At 48.8% G+C, this 23,134-nt stretch overlaps 1 protein-coding gene across 2 annotated transcripts; it reads right to left on the reverse strand.

Moving 5' to 3' along the window:
• Positions 1–1,777: 1,777 nt before the first annotated feature.
• tmtc3 (transmembrane O-mannosyltransferase targeting cadherins 3) lies at positions 1,778–22,993 on the reverse strand. 2 transcript variants are annotated; one of them, XM_036517993.1, is made up of 14 exons: positions 22,614–22,993; positions 20,372–20,585; positions 19,811–20,029; positions 19,128–19,227; positions 16,402–16,517; positions 16,012–16,184; positions 15,071–15,323; positions 12,476–12,624; positions 11,845–11,965; positions 11,205–11,316; positions 9,016–9,119; positions 4,381–4,550; positions 3,625–3,851; positions 1,778–2,934 (listed from the first exon to the last, which is right to left on the reverse strand). In XM_036517993.1, the coding sequence occupies exons 2-14, from the start codon at positions 20,558–20,560 to the stop codon at positions 2,066–2,068; spliced, it is 2,802 nt and encodes a 933-aa protein (XP_036373886.1). In that variant the 5' UTR covers positions 20,561–20,585; positions 22,614–22,993; the 3' UTR covers positions 1,778–2,065. The 2 variants fall into 2 exon arrangements, with proteins under 2 accessions (XP_036373886.1, XP_036373885.1); XM_036517992.1 differs by having other exon boundaries at positions 11,845–11,980.
• Between the last annotated feature and the right edge of the window lie 141 nt (positions 22,994–23,134).

Raw genomic sequence — 23,134 nt, forward strand, 5'->3', positions numbered from 1 at the left:
TAATTCATCAGTATAAAAGAATACAATGATTTGTATTTCGCAGGTGGTGGGTTTGTTACTTAACCAATCAGGCCAGGGGATGGCCAGAGAGAATGCCTGACTGAATTTTGCCAAGCTTCTGTGAGACCCCTGGCCATTTCTGACATGAACATCACTGTCTTTAATGACCACAGAGAGTCAGGGCTTCAGTTTAACGTCTCCTCTGAAAGACACAATCTCACACTGTGCTGTGTCCCCATCACTGCGCTGGGACATTCATTTTCCATTCAGTGTGTAATGCCAACAACCGACTCCCAGGGAAAGGATGCCCCCTACTGGGGAGTTTTCCAGCTGCAGCTGCTTTCCTGAGGAGGACTCTCATGTAAGCATGCACAAAGCCCCACCCTGCTCAGCATCAGCCAATCGCCTGGCAGCCACAGAGCAGTGTGTCTGCAAGCTGTTGGGCTTACCTGATTTAGCACTGAGATTTGGACTGTAGGCATCAATTCATGTAAAAAAAAAAACAAAGATCCAAAAAGTGTTGTAGTCACAAGGAGCTTGACTAATGTGGCTTCATTAGCGGCAGTTGTACACATGCATGTGCCTCTGCTTGATCACAGAATGGGCACAGTTACTATCAGCAGGTCGCTTCTCTCCCACTCGTGCTCCTGTCTAAAGTGCCCCCTTTGGCTTTGTCCCAATTCATCCACATCATGGCTTAGCGCTTAGCCCTGTAGCCATAGCACAGCCTCAGCTGTGCTTTCAGTAGTGTCATGACAGGCTAGAAACGGCCTCTGGAGAAAACCTAAAGCACGACTGTTCTGAATGCAACACAAATTGTGAGAAACGACGTTTGGAAACTGTGAATGTGGTACGCTGATAACCGACAGCCATGCCGTTTCGGACACGTGGCCTAATTAAAAGGCAGAGCCGCGGGCAGTGGAGCTGTTCCTTGCATTTCTAGTGTTCCTTGTGTTTGCAGTGGCACAAACCTGTCCTAAAGAAAGTCAAACTGCGCATCAGATCCACACTGGCCACACGCAACAGGAAGGAGTGAGAACATCTTCACTGCCGCACACGCCCGCTGACGGTAAAGCTGATGAATGTGTGTGAACTGCATTTCAGTGAAGTCAACCAGAGAGGTCGAATCAAAGCTTAAAACACCTGAAAGTGCAGATCTGATGTGAAATGTTATACTGCATATAGCAGAAACCTTAAAAAGTTCCAAATGCAAATAGATAAATACTACTAGATAAATCATGATTCACTGAATTCAAATGTGTGTAGATATGATCAAGTCACAATAATCGCGGATAGCTGGTGTGAAAAGATTCGACATCCCAACTACATAACATGAGACAATCTTACATAAGAAATACATATAACAGCATAATGGGGGATAAATGGAAAAGATATGGGTAAGATTATTAAGTTATCACTCACTCAATTAAAAAAAAAATGTATCAGACCATCACCGTAGAGAAGCGATTTTATGTTTGGACTTTTGTGTTTGAATGACACATGACACCAACGACCTGAAGTTTGGGATCCTAGCCCTGAAACTTGTGTGTTACGATTATGATTTCATTTTAAGATGGAACCCATCACGGGAAACACCTGCCAGAGCACGGGACATCCCAGCGTTGTCATGGAGATGCAGGGATGCAGAGGACTGGTCCACAGTGCTCTTCCTGCTCTAGGATCAGCTACATCACTGTTCTCTCCCCATCACCCAATCAGAATATCCACCAGAAACCGTTCGTACCAAAAATAAACAACAAATTCACACAAACTAAATCCAGTGATCCACAAGTACAAAAAAGCAAAAAAAAAAAAAACAAAAGTTTTAAATAAACGGAATTTGATGACACATTCAGACGTGATACGCATGTGCACACTCTCTGCGTATAAGCCTCAGGGCTTCAGTGTGTCTGATACTCGTGCTTTTTCAGGCTGCAGATTGGAAGCCCCGCCGCCTCCCGCACCCCTCAGCCTTCAGAGACGCGACCCAGTTCATCTGAATTCCTCCCTTAAACAGTGGTGTAAAACAGTCTGCAGGGATGCAGCTCGGCTGAATTCTGCAAGCTTACTCTCCACTCAGAATGCGCTCAATCTCCTCCAGCCTCTTCAGAGCCGCCGCCCGTTTCTTCTCTATGTCTGTGATCTCTTTTGTGGACTTGGCTTTAGTCCGTTTGTTGGGCTGGCTGATTTCCGCCCGCTGCCCCGCCCCCTGCTCCGCCTCCTGCTCCGCCCACTGCCCCGCCCGCTCGCTGTTCCCGTTCCCACCATTCCTGCCCTCGGCAGGGGAGGGATTCCCGCCCTTCTGCTCGCTGCTGCCCTGTGGGGCGGGGCTCTTCTTCACGGCCTCCGTCGGGCTTGGGTCGCCGGCCCCCCCTGCTGGAGCGAGCGGCTCTCCCGCCGCGCTCATGGCGGCCATCTTGCTGCGGACGATGGCCAGGTGGCGGCGGATGTACTCCTCGTGGGGGGCGAGAGCCAGCGCCTCCTGCAGGCAGCGCTCGGCGCGGACCAGGTCACGCTCCTCGAAGTACACCACGCACAGGTTGTGCTTGCCCTGCACGTTGGCGGGGTCCATGCGCAGGATCCTCTCGAAGCACTCGCGCGCCCCCCGTGTGTCCTTCTTGTGGTTCATGAGGATGTCGCCCTTCAGGATGAGGCCCTTGACGTGCTCGGGGTGGTGGCGCAGCAGCTCCGACAGCACGGGCAGCGCCTCCAGCTCACGCCGCGTCTGCGAGTACAGCAGGGCCAGGTTAAAGAGCGCGCTGCGGAAGCCGCGCTGCAGGGAGATGGCCTTCTTCATCCAGCGCTCCGCTGCCTCGTCCTCCTGCCCGTCCATCGCCAGCATGCCCAGGTTGAAGTAGCCGTTGGCGTCGTCCGGCTCCTCCTCCACGTACAGCAGGAAGCGGCGGTTCGCCTCAGGCCGGAACGAGGGCTCACCTGCCGGGACCAGCAGGTGAGTTTGGAAAAAGGGGTCATTCACCTGCCTGCACTCAAACTATCCACCGCCAAACATTTCATCCATTTCTACAATATTTGTGCATGTTCCTTCCTGTTTAAGAGATAACTTTCAAAATTACCTGGCAAGCAATGAATTAAAAAAATCTCTCACTGCCCGTATGAAACTGTGTTCATGAGAATCCTGGAACAGCACGACCGCATTTTTGATTAGAAGTGATGAAGCTGGATAGTCAGTGAGTCAGTGCTGCAGTTTCGGTTCACTAGGATCTCATGCCAATGTGTTAATATTACACCCTTTCTGCTTGCCTAACACAGGGGAAGCTATGCGTGCTTGTGTTAAACCTGTAATGCAAACATCAGATGGAAGGGATTCAAATATCTTGCTAAATGATGCAACAGCTGTGCCCCACCTGGGCTTTAAGCCTGCAACCTTCCCTCTACAAAATGATAACTCCACATCACGCTTTATGTATTGTCAAAGTTTATGTGCTATGGAGGCCTCCTGTCCCAAAAAACCTCTATACCTTTGCAAGGTTTGTAAGGTTTGATGGTTACTGAACATTATGATGATTACCAGCTTCATCATCATTATTCATGTAATGCATCACAGATTGTTGATTTCAGCTCCTCTGTTGTGTGAGGAGTGGCCTCCAGTCTGTGGTCACTCACCTGACTCTTGCATGAGCAGGGCAGAGTTAAAGAGAGCCAGCTTGTGGCGCGGGTTGAGCTCCAGGGCCTGGTTGAAGTGCTTCAGTGCCTCCGAGGGGTCCTTCATCTCGATGTTGACGATGGCCAGGTTGTACCACAGGTCGGGATTGGTTCTGTCCAGCTCCAGGGCCCGCAGGTATGCGTCTCTCGCCTCCATCGGCTTATTCATCTTCAGCAGCAGCTCTCCTCTACAGAGGAGAGAGAAGAGAGAGGGATGAGAGGGAGAGAGAGAAAGACAGAATGAAAGAGACAGAGAGAGAGAGAGAGAGAGAGAGAGAGAGAGAGAGAATGACAGAATAGTGGTGAAAGGAAACTTATAAGATGGAGAAAACTAAACCATGGAGCTGTCTAGCAGCTTACCAAAGACTCCGTATCCCTGTCCTTGATGCTCTTGTTGTTCCTGGGATATCCCTGAATTCAGTGTGCCATGCTGCTTTGGCCTGATAATTCCCTCTGGTTAATAATGTGTACCATAACCAATAAATTTAATTGCCTCAACAACAATATTAGATATGGTTGAACATTTTCATATTGTATGGTTTTCCAAAAAGTTAGTATGTCACGTTGATTCAAAAGTAGACTACAAAACAAAGGGCACAAAAAAAAAATGTTTGTGGACTGACCCCAGATCAGTAAACACAGAGCCCCGTGAGGTTAAACCTGCGTGGGACAGAAGCCGCGGCTCCACCATGCTGCAGGAGGCCGTGGTGGTGCTACCTGCTAATGTAGGCCTGTTTGAAGTCCGGCCGCATGCTGATGGCCTGCCGGTACAGCTGGTCGGCCTCCTCCAGCCGCGAGTCGTTGGCGCGGATCAGGTTGGCCAGGTTGATGTAGACGTTGAGGTGGTTGGGGGCCACGCGGGTGGCGTACTTCTTCCCTGGGATGATCTGGGGAACAGGGACACTGGTGAGAATCAGAACCATCTGTGCGTATCACACATTCACCTGCCCTCCCTGAAAGCGTCCTTTTACAGAGCTGGTCTACAAATCCCATGAAACATGCATTTTAAATGATAATATCAGTAGTTAAATTACTGTTTTCTGGGATTTTGCTACTCTTTAAAAAGCTGTCAATCTACTGTCCTAATGCTTCTCATGGGACATAATTACTACCACACATTAGCAGCCATACCATCCTGTAGCCTTCTCAAAATAATGTATCCCAAACATCTACTGTATATGTACCCCAAACGTGTTTATGTTCACTGTATATTTGCAAGCCGCACAAATATTTACACACATTTCACACATCTTTGCTTTTCAAATATCTGTACACCTGCACGTGTCCCACTGTAGTGTGTGTAGGGTTGTTTTAGCATGATATAAAATCACCCACAGATGATCACTTTAATGCGCTAACCACCTCTGCAACGCTTTGCAACATTTCATGCTTACATTTCTTGCCTGGTTCTCACAGCTGCTCATAGCCAGGCTGAGGCTTGTCTATCAGGGCTGGAAATATGCACAAAAGCACAACCGTGCCATGGCAACCGCTGGCTGGCTCCGCAGAGGGGAAGCTACCTCCAGGAACGCTCCAGAGGCAGAGTTTACCATAGCTCTGTTATCTGATTTTTAAAAGGATTACAGTGGTAACTTTTTTTCTGAGATAGCAGGTTCACCATGTCCCTCTCCTCCGTAATTATGAATCTAAACATTAAATGTAGGGGAAAAAAAAATCAATATGGCCCTTGCAACCGGAGACACAAGCCGACATGCAGACCACTCTATAGCGGGGAAGTTCAATAAATACTGCTGATAAATAACGACTGATTAGATTAAAGATTGATCAGAGTGATTAAAACTGGGAGGTCTGTGAAGGGGAAATCTGATGCTGAAACTGGGAGCTGCTCAGTGGTGCTGGATCAAACATCCCGATGCATTAGACCGGTATCCGGTCAAGGTAATCACGGACACAGAGGTCCATCACTCTACTCGTTTGGTTTCCATGGTTTTGATTACTTCACTTGAAGAGGACATACAGTAGGATTAAAAGGTAACTGTGAGAATGGGAAGGGTCAGAGAATGATGGGGCAGGAGAGGAACTGCAGCTGGAGGCAGAACTCCAGCTGGACTATTCATCTGTATTATATTTCAAAAAATGGAGCCTATTCTTCTTCAGTGCGCTGATCTCTGATAGATAAGCAGCATGAGCCATGTGACCACAGGAAGGCCGTCTCTCTGGAGAGGATGCTGACGTTAATCCTACTCCCAAGCAGCAAAGACAGAGATAGATATGCATTTCTGCCTTTGACTCACTCTTTTGAATACCGAATATTAAAAATGAGACAACAAATCAGAGCACCTTTAGTGTCAACAGTCAAACAGAACTTTCAGCGTTGAGGACAGTCAGCCGAGCATCAGTTCAGAGGGCAGAACTGACTGTCACAAAGAGCTCACTGACAGCACACAGCTGCCCCACAGTCCCACAGCTGCCCCACAGTCTCACAGCTGCCCCACAGTCCCACAGCTGCCCCACAGTCCCACAATCCCACAGCTGCCCCACAGTCCCACAGCTGCCCCACAGCTGCCCCACAGTCCCACAGCTGCCCCACAGTCCCACAGCTGCCCCACAGCTGCCCCACAGTCTCACAGCTGCCCCACAGTCTCACAGCTGCCCCACAGTCTCACAGCTGCCCCACAGCTGCCCCACAGTCTCACAGCTGCCCCACAGTCCCACAGCTGCCCCACAGTCCCACAGCTGCCCCACAGCTGCCCCACAGTCCCACAGCTGCCCCACAGCTGCCCCACAGTCCCACAGCTGCCCCACAGTCCCACAGCTGCCCCACAGCTGCCCCACAGTCCCACAGCTGCCCCACAGCTGCCCCACAGTCCCACAGCTGCCCCACAGTCTCACAGCTGCCCCACAGCTGCCCCACAGTCTCACAGCTGCCCCACAGTCCCACAGCTGCCCCACAGTCTCACAGCTGCCCCACAGTCCCACAGCTGCCCCACAGCTGCCCCACAGTCCCACAGCTGCCCCACAGTCTCACAGCTGCCCCACAGTCCCACAGCTGCCCCACAGTCTCACAGCTGCCCCACAGCTGCCCCACAGTCCCACAGCTGCCCCACAGTCTCACAGCTGCCCCACAGCTGCCCCACAGTCCCACAGCTGCCCCACAGCTGCCCCCCAATCCCACAGCTGCCCCACAGTCCCACAATCCCACAGCTGCCCCACAGTCCCACAGCTGCCCCACAGTCCCACAATCCCACAGCTGCCCCACAGTCCCACAGCTGCCCCACAGCTGCCCCACAGTCCCACAGCTGCCCCACAGTCCCACAGCTGCCCCACAGCTGCCCCACAATCCCACAGCTGCCCCACAGCTGCCCCCCAATCCCACAGCTGCCCCACAGTCCCACAATCCCACAGCTGCCCCACAGTCCCACAATCCCACAGCTGCCCCACAGTCTCACAGCTGCCCCACAGTCCCACAATCCCACAGCTGCCCCACAGTCCCACAGCTGCCCCACAGCTGCCCCACAGTCTCACAGCTGCCCCACAGCTGCCCCACAGTCTCACAGCTGCCCCACAGCTGCCCCACAGTCTCACAGCTGCCCCACAGTCCCACAGCTGCCCCACAGCTGCCCCACAGTCTCACAGCTGCCCCACAGTCTCACAGCTGCCCCACAGTCCCACAGCTGCCCCACAGTCCCACAGCTGCCCCACAGTCTCACAGCTGCCCCACAGCTGCCCCACAGTCTCACAGCTGCCCCACAGTCCCACAGCTGCCCCACAGTCTCACAGCTGCCCCACAGCTGCCCCACAGTCCCACAGCTGCCCCACAGTCTCACAGCTGCCCCACAGCTGCCCCACAGTCTCACAGCTGCCCCACAGTCTCACAGCTGCCCCACAGTCCCACAGCTGCCCCACAGCTGCCCCACAGTCCCACAATCCCACAGCTGCCCCACAGTCTCACAGCTGCCCCACAGCTGCCCCACAGTCCCACAGCTGCCCCACAGCTGCCCCACAGTCCCACAGCTGCCCCACAGCTGCCCCACAGCTGCCCCACAATCCCACAGCTGCCCCACAGTCTCACAGCTGCCCCACAGTCTCACAGCTGCCCCACAGTCCCACAGCTGCCCCCCAATCCCACAGCTGCCCCACAGTCTCACAGCTGCCCCACAGCTGCCCCACAGCTGCCCCACAGTCCCACAGCTGCCCCACAGCTGCCCCACAGTCTCACAGCTGCCCCACAGCTGCCCCACAGTCTCACAGCTGCCCCACAGTCTCACAGCTGCCCCACAGCTGCCCCACAGTCTCACAGCTGCCCCACAGTCTCACAGCTGCCCCACAGTCTCACAGCTGCCCCACAGCTGCAGCAGCACAAAAACTGGATGCACTGCTGCTGTTCGGCCTGGGCTTTTCTAACCTGGACAGACGTCTGGTTCAGGATTTCACCGACAGCATTATCAGAAATCATTCCCACAACTTTTGAAACCTGTCTGCGAGGCCATTGTTAGCTAAAGTTCACTATTAATCTCTTACTCACCACTTCACAGTATTTACAGTAAAAGAGTCGCCAGTATTAAAGAAATTCAAAAAGGTCCGAATTATTATTTTTTTTTGTGATTGAAGATTTTTGGCCTATTATAGAATTCTTAAAATGTTAAATGAATTTTTCTGTTTTTAAAATTTATTCATTAAATCAGATACATGTTTTATGTTTTCCAACAAGAATCTTGCTGTAGTATAGTGTTAGGTGAACACTACCAGAAAGAGTTGATTTATGATCTCACAGACACATAACAGCCATACTTTGATGCTTGTGAAAAGAACTGTGCATTTGTACATTGCTCTGGGTGGAATTTTTGCAATAAACTGCAAAGCACTTTCCCATCTGCATGAACAATGTGTGCCAAAAAAAAGAAAACCTGGCATTGTATGAATAAAAATTATTCCACATTTCTCCCCTCAGAGAAAAAAGGATGTCATTTACATGAGCACCTTAGAATGATAAAGATTCATATTCACATAAAACCTGAAGTGCGATCCTTTTGAAAGTGTCATGAGCTGAAGAGAGCACACCCAGGACCCGCGGCACATGCCGGTGGCACAGGCTGCCGGCGCCTGCTTATAACCCCTGCACCGGCTGCACCCTGACGCACCTGACCACACAAACCTGCCGCTCTCTCCCCTGCACAGACCTTCATCCTGTTCAAAGCAGCCATGAACCCTTCAATGGCTGGAGCCACCATATGCCATTAACTACTATCTAAATTACTATCTAAAACTCTCAAATGAGTGGCTTTTTCCACTGCAGGACTCATGAAGCCACACTGACCCACAGCTAGTTTTGCAGAGTCAATGAAAGTCACATCAACCTCTGAGGTCAAAGGTCACTTATACTTTACTTACCTGTGGCATGAGAGACTTCGCGACCATGTAAGCATCTTCGGCTTCTTTGGTTCTGTTCAGATTCTTGTACGTTCTTCCCACGTTCATGTGAGCTCCGATATCATCTGCAGGAGAGAGAGGGCAGTTACACTGCAGTCAGTGAGATCGCCACTCAGGGCATGTGAGGCCAGGCTCAGTGCGGGGGGGTCACTCTCATCCTCTCCAGATGCTCTAACACTCCCCCTCAATTTTACAAAAGAGGACTGCACATTAAAAAGATTAACTAACGGCAGTGCAGAACTTAACTAAAAATGAACCTGAAGTACTCAACTATACAAAAATTACAAAAAACAACTACAACCACACATTACTACATGAAAGAATTACAAATAAAAAATGGTCCCGAATGTTACTCCATATTAATGTTCTCTCCTGTAAGCTGATATGAAATGTCACCAGGTTTGCCGTTTGCGGTGCAGATCAAAGCGCCACAGAGCTGTCTGTGCCTGTGACAGTGATGAACAGCAGAATAAATGAGGCTCGGAGACAGGGACCTGTGCTCGTGAACACGGCAGCGTGGACGGATGGGAAAGTCGAGCAGCCGTGCGTTTCTGTGCTGTGGCTGCCTGCCAGCCTGACAAACTACACCTCTCAAACGCTTCTCACCCCAGGCCATGAAACTGCCTCCCGTTAACCATATACACCCACGGCCTCTGCACTCTGCCCAACGTCTGGGATCAGTGCTTTGCAATTTAATGGACTTATGTACAGGTTTAAAAAAAGATCACAAACATGCTATGAGAAACAAAAAAAAAATTAATGATTCTCTTCTGGAAAACTGCCCCCCCCCACACCCCCCCCCCCAGAGAGGCTCTAAACACATTACTCCAGACTGAAGGCACTTAGGCGCACATTACGGCCAGCACTTCACTGCTGCATTAGGTCTCATCTCGCACACATTCAAATGAGCACACACACACACACACACACACACACACACACACAACCACTCCTGCTGTATCCTACACCAGCCCGAGTCCTTTCCACACAGCCTGAACAGATCTCACGGCAACATGCAAACTATTCACCCTTAAAGGGGAACTGTCAGAGTATCTTTTTTGACATGATTTATGACTTGCATGGATATGCATGAAGCCGTCAGTGCGTGCTGGAGCAACGCAGTGGGCTCTCAGAGATGATGACATCACCGAATCTTTCTGCCAGTCTGGCCATTGCTCTAATCGTTGTCTGTGTAGAATCTGCTGGACCTGCTCTTTCTAAACACAAACCTCTCTGATCGCTTATGTATGCAGAGAAGATAAACCAATATAACTTTACCCAACTAGCTAAATTAAAAAAAGAAAAACTGCAAAAGTTTGGGATATCTAACATCTAAAATATTTTATACAAACTGCTGTCAGGAAAGGATTTGGGCGTGAAATCATGAAATCTGAGGCAAATAAATCAACATGACGGCCGGGGAGGTGGAAATGAAGCCGTTTCACTGCTCAGACCTGCAGCAGGGTAGCAAACGGACGCAACATTACAGAGGATTTCACTGAATAACCAGAATAAAACTCCCAGCAGTCCAAGCCCAGGGCGACAGCAAAGGGAATTTCAGGAATTATTCACAGAAGCGATAAACAGGAATATTTCTAATAACTGAATCATTCTTATGCCTGTGGTTTGTCTCATGAGCCTTTATGGGATAAAGGGCAACCCAGGAGCACTGGGTGTCACCCTAAAACTTCACATATTCCCTTAAAGGAAGATGCCAATCATCTACGCATTTCAAAACACGTGTGACAATGACACATTATGAATATGTAGGATTATGAGCAGTAAATCAGCCAAAAAGCACAGATGCTTCTTTGTTTTGCGGACTGTTGCCGGGCTGTAAAGTTCTCCCGTAAAGAAATGCACACACAGAAAAAATGCTTCCTTTGGAGGTATATACAGCAGTATGGGCGATTTTCTGCATATAAGTCACGCTCATTTTCCTGACGGAAGACAGCCAAAAACCTCAGGAGGGCCGCCACTGCTATTAAACTCACATTTAAATTAAATATGTCAGTTTTAGTAAATTCAACAATATTGCTACAATAACAATTTCCTCACGCAATTCCCTTCCCATATTGCTCATGTGTTTGGACGAAACCCCAAAGTTCCCAGAGAAACGCCGTAAACATGCGCAGCCTTGTAACCCTTACCTGGCTGTACTCGCGTGGCCTGGAGGAAATATCTCAACGCGCGCTCGTAATTGTTCTGATTCTCCAGCGCGTGACCCACATTGTTCCAGAGTTTGGCATTGTTCTTATTGACCTGAGGAACACATGTTATGTTATGTGACTGTTATTGGTATCCAGAACGGCTTATATACGTGACAGTTTTTACATATTATCCATTTATGCTGCTGGATATTTACTGAGGCAATTTTGGGTGAAGTACCTTGCCCAAGGGAAGAATGGCAGTGCCCCAGAGGGAAACTGAGCCTGCAACCTTTCGATTACAAGCCTAGTTCATTGCCACTACACCACATTGCCGACTCAGACATTAAAACAACAGAGAGGAGGACAAACAAAACCGCCATCACTCCTTTCACTTAAAACCCTCTCAGCAGCGACACTTACTGGAGGCAGGTCAATAGAAAAGTTACATCCCTTAGCAAAGGTTTTGCTCAAGTGCAAGACATACCTGAGGCAGTTCTGACACCTGAGGTCACCTGAGGTCAGCAATGTATCTAAGGTGGCTGTACCAGCTGCTGATAAGACGTCCAGTACAGTGTGCGAGTGAGAGAGCGGCACGCCGGAAGCAGCACACAGCAGTGAAGGAGAAGAAAGCGGCTCTTACTTTCAGAGCGGAAGTGAAGAGGGTGTATTCGGACTCCCAGTCCCAGTTCCTGTTGAAAGTTTTCACTGCGTGGGTAACGAGGAGCAAGGCCATGCACAGCCAGGAGATTCTCTTCACATTTCTGCAGAGGAGAAGCCTGAGAGGTTACAACAACACACCCTGCAGCTAAACGTTTATGCTCCGGCAAGCACATTTTGTGAAGCGACCACAGAAAAACAGCTGGCCACCAAGGGCTCATAAACTTGTCTCTGGTGTAACCCTAACTCCAATTTGCTTTGGCAGACTGTTTCAAAGGTTACTAGAAGCACTTCAGAGTTTTCCGATGCATGTGATTTCGCAGGGAGATGTGTGAGCACTGTTTAGCAGGGACAGCCTTAAACTGAACTGGGCTCCACTGGGACAGAGAGCCAGCAGCACGCAGGCCGGCAGAGGGAGGTCACTCTGCGTGAGGTCATTAAAGTTCAGCAGGCTCTGACTGGAGCTCCTCCTGCCCTCATTCCAATAAAGAAAAAGGTTATTCACTTTTCGAAAACATCTCGGCTGTGTAAGAAAGGCGGCTTTGTGCTGTGTGTTTTTCCCCCTGGCTCCTCCCCCGGACTCCGCAGGCATGACCACCGGGGGGCGCTCTCACCCGCTGTGACAGATGGCCCTGAAGCCCTGCGCCACGAGCAGGCAGAAGCCCATGCTGGGCACATACAGCACTCTCTCCGCCACCACGAAGCCCACCGGGAAGAACAGGTTGGAAGCAGGAATGAAAGGAAGCACCATCAAAGACAGGGCCTGTGGAAAGAGAAACAAAAACGAATAAAGGTCCGGGCTGGAGCGTCCGGCGTCCGGCGGCAGGACACGCGCTGCCCAGCGCACTGTGTGCTGTCCCGTCGCTGCGGCGACCCGTCAGCCCCGCACAGCGGCACCCTCAGGTCAACGCGCTTCTAATATATCAAAGCGGGACGCTCCGGGCAGAGGCTGCAGGGGGAAGCCTCCTTAGGGGGTCTCCTCAGGAAGCCTCCAGCTGGAATAAACACCACCTGATCAGCATGTACGGACTCTGCACTCTGCAGCAGGAAGAGCAGGAAACCTCTGCAGTGTGTGGCATTCGCTGCCTCTGCCGCTGAATCTCTCCCCTCACCCGCTGGACGGGCAGCTACACAGATTTCACCCATTCAACATGAACAGCAAGGAGCGCGGGACACGCATACCGGGCCTCATGCAGTGTCTATACAAGCGTTCATCAGAGTGCGGTACACGCTAATTTAATGATGGGACTAAAAGGAAGCAGGAAGATGCACTATGTGTGTATGTGTATGTATGTGTATGTGTGTATGTATATATACTTCCTCTCACATAATACACAAAATATTTGAGCCCTTGAACCATGTGCGACGGTTGAGGCCACGCAGAGTTTGATGCTCGCTGTGTTGGCACACTGGCACAGTGGGGAACTCAACACCCTTCCTGCCAAGCACACAGTATTCTCAAACAGCCTAAAGACACGGTCCAGGTCTGATCCGAGCTCTGCCCTCCAGCTGGAGCGGTCAGGAGGCTGACACTGTGGAGTCTCTGTGTGTTTTATGCGTCTCCTGAATCTGCACCTTGCTGAAAGTGATGCAGAGCTTCCACCCTGAAACGGACACAGTGACACATCACCATTCAACCGTTAATAAAAACAAGCAACACGTCAGTGCCATTATGAGACTCAACGTCAGCAAGCCGTTTGCCTTCATCAGGGAGGAATTCACATTTATTCAGCAGGTCTGATTAGCTCTGGCAGCAGCGAGAGACATCGGGGCCAAAACCAACAAGGGGAAAGTTACAGCCGTAGGCCGAGCTCCACAGAGTGCCGGAGCGTCCCTGCAAACCGCGCCCACAGAGAGAGCGCACCATCCACACTCCACACCGAAAAACACCTGTCTCTGCACCCTGACCAGCAACAAATACACAAGCCCACTGCGTAGTTCCTGACCGGCTTTAATGATGGACCCAACAATCTACTTTTGAAAAACTCAAAAACAAAAGGAAATAAAATAAAAGCAATCATTTCAATCAGGGCAAAGGCCTCTCCTTTGCCTCGTCTCACCTCTGCAGCCTTGGGCTCCTGTCCTGAGTTTCCCGATTATCTGACCAGAGATAATCCTGAACACAGGCAATTGTTGAGAAACTCAGTGGTAAAACAGATCATTTGTAACTGAAATCATTTTCCCGTTAAGCAGTGCACTCCAGGAAATGCAGTTGTAAACCGGGTCGTTTGGAACTGTATGCATACAGCAGAAACGCCAGTGTCAGTGGGATTATGAGCAACAGAAAACTCTTTTTACCAGATGAAGACTCAGCTGCAGTCACTGGAGAGCCAGGACCACTAAATCAGATCAACCAATCAGAGTGAACTTCTTCAGATCTGGCAGATTCTTAATAATTACTAAGAATAATTAGTAGTTTATTTTTACTCAAACAGACAGGAACTTCAGCATTTGTGGACCAGATTTGATGTCACAAAATGTGTGTTTTTAAAAGTAATGGAATACCTTCAGATTAAAGCAGGAGGCACGCTGCTGAAACAGTCACAAAGCACACCTCAGACACGGAACAGGGCGGCGAAGGGTTAACTCTGCACAGCGTTAATCCATCTGGAGCAACACACCGCGTGCCTCTCTAACGAGCTGCAGACTGAGAACGAGGTGTCGAGGGGTGCAGCCAAATCAAACACAGCGTGTCTGCGATCGCTGATGAAATGTGTGCTGTTGACTCGGGGACAAGGGCGCCTGCTATTTTTAGGCTGATAATTGGGATTTATCCCTCTCCACCAGAGGCCACTCCGAGGGGCTTCCGCAATAATGTGGCAGTGAGGTTCACAGCGTCCGTCTGCGGGCAGATAAACACGCTATGATGAGGCGCTGCAACACAGCCACGCGGCCTCAGGGGAGGAGGAGAGGAGAGGAGGAGAGGAGGACTCTGTCTGAGGAGAGGAGGAGAGGAGGACTCTGTCTGAGGAGAGGAGGAGAGGAGGACTCTGTCTGAGGAGAGGAGGAGAGGAGGACTGTCTGTGGAAAGGAGGAGAGGAGGAGAGGAGGAGAGGAGGAGAGGAGGAGAGGAGGACTGTCTGAGGAGGGGGGAGAGGAGGATTGTCTGTGGAAAGGAGGAGAGGAGGAGAGGACACATCTACACAGCGCTGTTAACGGCAGGCAGGACAGTCGGGCATGTGGGCGGGGCATGGTGTGGGGAAGCTCACCATGATGACGGTCTTGGCGGACTGGTGGGCGTGCCACAGGCTCTGGAGGGCCAGCAGGGCCAGCACGCTGTAGAAGGCCAGGGTGGCCAGGTTTCGCACATCCAGGATGGACTCCACCAGAGGGATGGTGCCCATGGTCCAATCACAGCAGAGCTCGGATGGGTTGAGGAGGAGCCAGGCGTTGACGGGCAGGAGGTAGTTGAACGTCAGCTGCCGGGCAGGAGTGGGGCTCACAGCGGCGGGGTTGTCGAACCTGAAGAGGAGAGCAGAGCGATGAGGTATATTGTGCAATAGCTTGGCAGCTTGGTTGCTGAAATCTGAATTTGAAAAACCTCACTGAAAATCTTGCCTGATACTGAGTACCACCCAGATTACAACTAATGATAGCGCACTTTATCATGTGAACTATACAAGCGGCAAGGGTGGACCTCCCTAATCCAGAGAAGGGAACAATGCTATATTTTTGTTTAGAAGTAACCTGGGGAAATCTTTAGGAAACAGCCACGCTCTGTGGCCTGGGGTGCTGTCCAAAAGCAGCTGAGCTGCAGCGTGTGCCCGTGTCTAACCATCGCTTGCGCTGTGCATTTTCTCATTACTGTACATTATTTGTCCACTGTTTTCGTGTCAGGCCTCTTTTATAAAGGACACTAATCTTTCACGGTTTCACGCTTGGAAAACCTGATTCAAAGACAGGAAGAGGAGCATGCAGATTGTCTGTTCCGGGTGATTGATGTGATGACGCACCTGGCACTTCTCTAAAGAGCTGCCACTTGGAGGTGACCCAACATCAGAGCAAGTGGAGGGTGACTGCACATTTCCCAGGCTTTGCTTCACTGACACACAAGTTGTGTTTGGAACATCAGACTGTTTTAAAAGCAGAGTATAGCCTATAATTCTGCTCTTTTTGTTGTGTGTGCATGTGTGCGTGTCCAGAGTCTCACCTGGTGAAGACAGGTAGCTGAGACTGAATCACTTGCACTCTGATGATCACCAGCAGTAAGGTGCTGATGACAAGGACAATGAGCTTGAGGAAGGTCTGCAGAACGGCGTGCGGGAAGCCGTCTTTGCCACGTATCACCTGGAGCAAGGTGTCCGCGAGCAGCGGCAGGGTAAACTGCAAGAGAGGACAGAAAGGCGCTACACAGGTGCACAGCAACAGAGTCCTTTCAATTACCAACATTCACAAACACACCGCTACACAGATGCACAGATTACTTACAATTACCGACCAATAAATAGATTAAGAGAAAAATCAAGTCAATATGACACATTTCTTCTGAGACCAGAAAACAAAGTTAAAATTCAAAGTTTTGACAGCAGAACACCCTTACCCCCTGAGCTACGAACACCTCGTAGACACAGCATACTCCGATGACAGTCACACCCTGCTCTTTGCATAGGGTGGCCACGGCAACCAACACCACAGTCAGTGCAATGGGACTCCACACTGAGAGGGGAAAATGCAGTACAATCACTCACAAAAGAAAGCCACGTTTTAGCAGATCAACGCATCACTCTCAGCAGCCAATCAAAGCCTGTTATTCTCATAGTCAAAGTGAAAGAGTTTTGCCTCAGATGAAATCAGTGTTGCTTTACTGACAGATCACAAATTATCACCCATTTAGTACAGCCTTCTGAGAACTGCAGGATCATTATTAGGATCAGCTGTGGGTTCACTGATTGGCTGTCTGGCAGATCAAAGACTGGCACACTCAGAAATATAGGGCATTTATAGAACACACCTGTTGTACTAAGGCATCTGCAAAAAAGAAATTAAAAAAAAAAGAAAAAAGTTTCACCAATATGAGCTGTGTCAAAGCACAGGATGATAAATGTTTCTAACATCATCTCTGACACCAGATGAACATAAATCCAGCAAAGAAAAGCACACACTCAATCTTCCACATTACATCCACTTGGGGAGAGACATGCTGAAGCTGTTTTTTGTACTGCCAATGGGCACAGATGTGAAGTCATATCTGTAAAACTGAAAAATGGTCTCCGGAATATTGAACAGACACTTTTTGTGTGTAAGAAGATGGAAGAGATAAGAGATCCCAAAGAAATCAGGATAAACAGGAAAATCAAACCCTGCCCTGAGAGAAATCAAAGCATGGATACTGGTAAGAGCTGGCAGTGGAGCCGATACATGCCAACTCCAGACACAGTGTTCTCTACACCGTCACCCACACCAACACCACCCTAACCCTAACCATAACCCTAACCCACACCAACACCACCAGCCTAACCTTAACCCTAACCCTAACCCACACCAACACCAGCCTAACCCTAACCCTACCCCTAACCCTAACTCTAACCCAACACCAGCCTTCCTCCTGGCCATCAGGCGGCAACTTTGGGAGGAGACCAGGACGGAGCACTGCGCTAAAATCTGCACAGTCAAACGCAGTTGTCACTACAGTGACAAATCACTACTCATTCATCACCACCACCACTGTGATGCACTGAAGCTGGAGGTTTTCAAGAGGAATTTGCCTGTGAATTCTACTCACTCACCTGTCTACCTCGCTGCCCTGCCCATCAAGCCAACCGCGTGCCAAGAACCGGACATTATAGGATAGATTTCGCTAGATGTGGTTAATTACTGCTGTCTATCTAACCCAAATGTCTTAAAGTACATTGTACAACTTTAAGACTCTCTCTAATTCTATCTGCCCAGTGCCGGCCAGAAGCAGATGGGCTCCCCCTCTGAGTTGGGTTTCTTCCTGTTAATTGGAGTTTTTCCTTGCCACCGTTGCCTTAGGCTTGCTCTCAGGGGGTCTCAGGCCAGGGATCAATGTAAAGCTGTTTTGTGACAAAAAGCCCTATACAAATAAAAATGAATTGAGTTGTCTGGAACACAGGAGGACTAAAAAACTATGTGTCAGATGAATCAGTGTCAGAGGAGAAATTTTCAGCATGAGGCATTCAGCGGATGAGCAGAGAACAGATCAACTAGCACTGAGCTGGTTGACTTATTACATTACATGCATTTAGCAGACGCTCTTATCCAGAGCAACTTCCAGCACAATAGAACATAAGTGTATCCATTCAAGTTAAATAAACAGCAGTGTCAGACCAGGCTAACAACACTCCCAGACCAGTGAGCGTAAGCATAACACCATTCAAGCCCTACCACAAGTGAAACCTTAGAAGGTCACTTATGATATATAATAATTGTGTGGGTAGCCAAAATTCTTTGTAAGCAGGTATCAACTGTAAACAGGTTTGAGTGATGGCATCATCACCTTGAAAAGGTGTGAGTGTTAGACGCAGTCCAGATAACGTTAGTATGATGTTTTATCGACACAAGCATAACTGACTGAGTTAGAGACTGGGAACCCAAAACCTGCTAGGAGCCTCTGTTCCCGCAACCTCTGAACACCAACAGGATTCTGGGGACGCAGTTAGGATGTCATTTGTGTCATGTTTCTAGAAAATGTGTGCAGAAATGGTGATGCACAGACTGAGAAGCACCTCTGACACAAAGACCGACGGAAGGACAATGTATAAAAGGAAAAATGCTCCAGAACAGGAGATCAACCTTTGGTACAGATCAGGGCGTAAGCTCTGAAACTTTCCTTTCAATGGATTCATTTGCTATTGAGGCTCCACTGTTTTAAAGTGTAGTTATGAAAATTTGACTACAATCATTGCTGCGTTAAACAAATAATACTTATTGGAACCAACTGTTTGCATTTTATTTAACTGGTACCATGTGGACGTTTGGTGGAGCTGGTCAGAGTACTCATCTGCACCTAATATTCTGTATCACTGTCACTGGCAGCTGTGATTTATGATAAACAGCATTTTGATGGTTTCCCCTGTTTTCCCTCCAGGCACATCACTTTAGTCTGACAGCACATCGTCATGGTGTTACATCTTACCACATCTTCCACACAACCACCCAGGCTCTCTGAAATCATTCTGCTTTTTCAGATCCCCCGTCAGTTTCAGGGTGCAGGGAGACGAAAATTCATTTCTACTTGTCTAAGACAGGGCTGCTATAGATGGAGTGGCATTTAAAAGAGCTGCCAGCGTTCAGAGAGAAACCCACCGATGGAATGGTCAGTGCCTTTGGATTTGGTGTAAGACAGAAAAGCGGCCAGCAGGAAGATGGAGGACAAGAGCTCAGCTCTTCCAACGACACCAGTGACCTGCAGGAGAAACCAGGAAGAACTAACTGCACTGACAATGAGAGAGAACAGCGATCATCACAAATACTGCACTGACAATGAGAGAGACCAGCGATCATCACAAATACTCACTGACAATACAACATAAAATGAGGCAAGTCAGAAGTCTTAAAAAACACTCTGCCTAATGGATAAGGTTTTACTCAAGGTGGATCTGAATATACCACCTTATTTTCACATCAGCAGTTGCAACTCTGGGAGCGGTTTAATTATGATGCTCCAAGACCTGGTAAGAACCCTGAATATAAACTGTGTTTATGCAACTCTGAGGAAAAAGTGCACATATTGCCTTGGGAAGAGCAGTATGCCAGTAAGGGAGAAGGGGACACAACCAGGACAGAGTGAGTGATGGCTGCCATCTTGTGGAAGGATCTGCTATGGCCTAGATCAACTCAGACAAATGTGGAACGGACAACAGACGGCAGACTTCTGCAGGTTCAGACTTGGCTCTCATCATATTTAAACTGGTCCACGCTGTTGGCAGCGCTGACTGATTCACAGTGAACTCTTCAGACACAGTCCCTCGGGACGCTGGCGGACTCACGGCCTCAGTGTGGATGGGATGGACAGCAAAGAGCAGGGCCGCCACCCTGCTGGGCGTCCTGTCCAGGAAGAGCCGGCAGACGCGCAGGAAGATGACGCAGACGGCGGCGTGGAGCAGCACATTCAGGAGGTGGTAGGACCGGGCGCTCAGCTCACTGAACACGTAGTTCAGCCTGAAGGTGAGCACCGTCAGAGGCCGATACGACTTATGACTCCTCTCCTTCAACAGAGACAGCAATGCGCAATGTTCAGAACACTCAACTCCAAACGATTTCAGACAATGATCGCCTTAATCTTAAACCTTACTGTCATTTAACATGGAAAAAGTATGTTCCGCTATTTAGCATTCTGAGCTCTCCGAAATGATGGCTTCGAAAGCCAGATAGCTACAGTAAAACCTGATTCAAAAGCAAATGAAACCACAGAAAACATTTCCTCATTTTACTTTCAGCTGGATGAAGCACTGGGGCACCTGGGTTAGTGAAAGTGCCGATCAGAGACTACACAGCACAGTATGCACCATGCATCTGACTGACTGGGATTCAGGAAGTACATCACTAACCTCGGACATGGGCGTCCCCCAGAAGTCATTGAGAAAGAGGTTTTTCAGTGGGGTGGAGGGGCGCAGGTCCTTGTTGTCGAGAATAGCGGACACATCATCAAACACAAAACCACAGGACAAGCTGTTCCAGTAGCAGCCGATCACCACGGTGACCAACAGGCAGACCTCCTTCCACGACACCACAGCCATCTCTGAGCGTACTCCTCATGGACTGCTATGATGCAGAAGCACAACATGTCATTCAAACCACGGCTTTCGCTGAGCTGCCAATCACACCAATCACCCTGCCAATCACCCTGCTTTACTGCTCCCAGTGCATCAAATACAGGTCAACATAAAAAGCTGTGAATCTGTGCACTGCCAACAGGTCACTCGTGTGGAATGTAGCAGACACGTCACAGCTCTCCAAAAAACGAGCACCTGCAACACAGCTGCTCTAAACTGACAGGACAAAAAAAAAACCAAGCTTATTGCAGAAGCTTGTTTCCTTTTACCAAATCTACACACTTTCTTGCAGTTAGCAAACGCTTACACAAAACAAGGCCTGCAGGTGTTCCTCTCTAAAACCTTGGGTTAAAGCACAGACACAGACTGGTGCAAGCTGTGTTCACTGCAAAGTGTACTGACCAGATTAACTTGTGAACTTCATGGTGGTGATGTTCTGTTAGGTCACCTGGCTTTCTTTCATCCCGCTGATTGACAGACAACTAAACGGCAACATGTGACTCAGTCTAAAGCTCACCGGCATCTCCTCTCAGCATCTCCCACATCTCGCCACCTAAACTGTCCATCATCCTGTACATAATGTTTTATGAATATCTTACAAGGCAACCTATTATGATTTACAGAAATTAATATATTTGTGAGTCATGTGGTGGTTCTGGCAGTTGCTGTAGCAACGAGTTCTTTCCTGTTAAAGCCGTAGCTACACTAGTTAGCCAGAGGGATTGCAGGACCTGGCAGTGCCGCTGATACATGCCAGAGTGATGTCTGCCAGCTTGCAAGATCCATCCTGTCATTTAACCTGTAAATGAGTTGCACAATCGTTTGCACAAAACGTTCTGGCTAACCTTAGCCATTTCCTCACACTAAACCAAGCATTCTGACTAGCATCTCAATTTTATATGTTATATCTTGGCAGGGAGTCACTGGAATGTGCATTCCAAAACAATCGCCCTTTCGTCACAGCCATCAAAAATCTGGTAAAGAGCAACGGGGGAATTCTAGCCATCACCTGCCCAGGTGAAAATGTCCCATTTTTTTCTTTTTTTTGCGTAGGGACTCCTACAAGCTTCAGACCCCTCTTTAAAGCTATTTCTTAGCCCCCCACCAGCCCTTCTCACTTTTGATACGTGTTGTGGTGAGGTTTGGCAGCGGGATATTACGCAGTTATAGCAGTTTAAACGAGTTTGCATCCCAGCTGCTGGCAGCAGCTAAGATCGCAATATCACTTCTGTGCATCGGAGTATGTCATACAAAGATTCGGGGATAAAGCCCCAGTGCAACTGATCCCAAAAAGTTACGTACACGGTTCATAACCAGTTACCGACTAGTTAACAACGTATGAATACGTAGTCTAGATATCGGCAGCTCAAGTCCCAAACTTGCTTACTTATTAACAAGCTATAACAATAATTACAAATTCAACGAATGAATTAATGAATTAACTTGTATCTTAGCTCATGTAATATAGCCTACAACACATATGAAATAAAACAATAAATCAATAAAACGTATAAGCGATGAGTTTTAAAGTTGCAAGTCAAATGTCACTGAAATACAAGCTGTTTAAAGTATGAGGATCCCGGGATAAACCGGGGCGGCGATCGCGTCTTTCGGGCGGGGGAGTGGAGGAGAGCCGCATTAAGCCCTGCCGTTTCAGGTCACTCTAATGACAGCAAAATCAATGAAAATGACAGGACTTCGGAGTGGTAAAAATGAAAACACACTCCAACCTGCAACGGAACGCATGTGCGGGTTTGTATCACACTATCTACAGTGAACTGCTTAACTAGCTAGCTAGCCAACTGGCTGCTGTTGCTGGCAGTTATCTAGCCAGCAAATCTGTAACATTACAGAATTTAGCTAACTCAACTAACAAGATATTTTCCAACAAACGTTGTTTTTTTGATGATGTTTGACTTATTCGTATGCAACGAGTTAAAAAAAAACACTCTACATTACTGACTGAGGGGAAAAGTTAGCCTGTCAACTTATAAGTGCAGTTATCTAGACATCTTACCCTTTATCCAAGAACGCAGTTACCCAGCTTGCCAAAGCTTCAGTAAGGTTGGTGGATCGCAGGCTAACTGGTCGCCGAGCGGCACATTCTTTCAGCGGACAGCTTAGTAAAGAGGGTGGATCTCAGGCTAGCTCGCTGAGCAGCGCATTCTCCCATTCAGCCAGTCTTATAGGGGTTAGACAGGCTTAGATAGCTGGCTGGGAAGGGTACTACCTGGCTTTGGCTATCTTATTAGCGACCCAGCTAGCGGGCTACCAGCAATCTTAAGATTACTTCTTACCCTCTCTTCATGTTGAACCCAGGCTGATATTAAGTGAAAAGGATTGGATTTTTAGTATCTGTTATTCCCTGAGCTTAATCACAGCCAGCTCACTGTAATAAATTCTACTGCTAACAGTACTTCCGGGGTAGAGTTCAACATTCTTAAAGGAGCCGTTCCGATTAATTTAATGTTTGTTTTGTTTGCTTTAAAATTCACAACAAAAACACCTAATTAAAATGTTAACAGAGCATAATTTACC

This window comes from Megalops cyprinoides, chromosome 23, assembly GCF_013368585.1.
Source record: "Megalops cyprinoides isolate fMegCyp1 chromosome 23, fMegCyp1.pri, whole genome shotgun sequence".
NCBI classification, from domain to species: domain Eukaryota; kingdom Metazoa; phylum Chordata; class Actinopteri; order Elopiformes; family Megalopidae; genus Megalops; species Megalops cyprinoides.

Bases quoted from the DNA above. Each gene is read 5' to 3' on its own strand.
- tmtc3 (XM_036517992.1), bottom strand. From the start codon at position 20,560: ATGGCTGTGGTGTCGTGGAAGGAGGTCTGCCTGTTGGTCACCGTGGTG. The intron at 20,030-20,371 runs GTTAGTGATGTA...TCTCTGTTGAAG, and splicing joins GGGGGACGCCCATGTCCGAG to GAGAGGAGTCATAAGTCGTA. The intron at 19,228-19,810 runs GTGAGTCCGCCA...TTTCTCCTGCAG, and splicing joins ATCCCATCCACACTGAGGCC to GTCACTGGTGTCGTTGGAAG.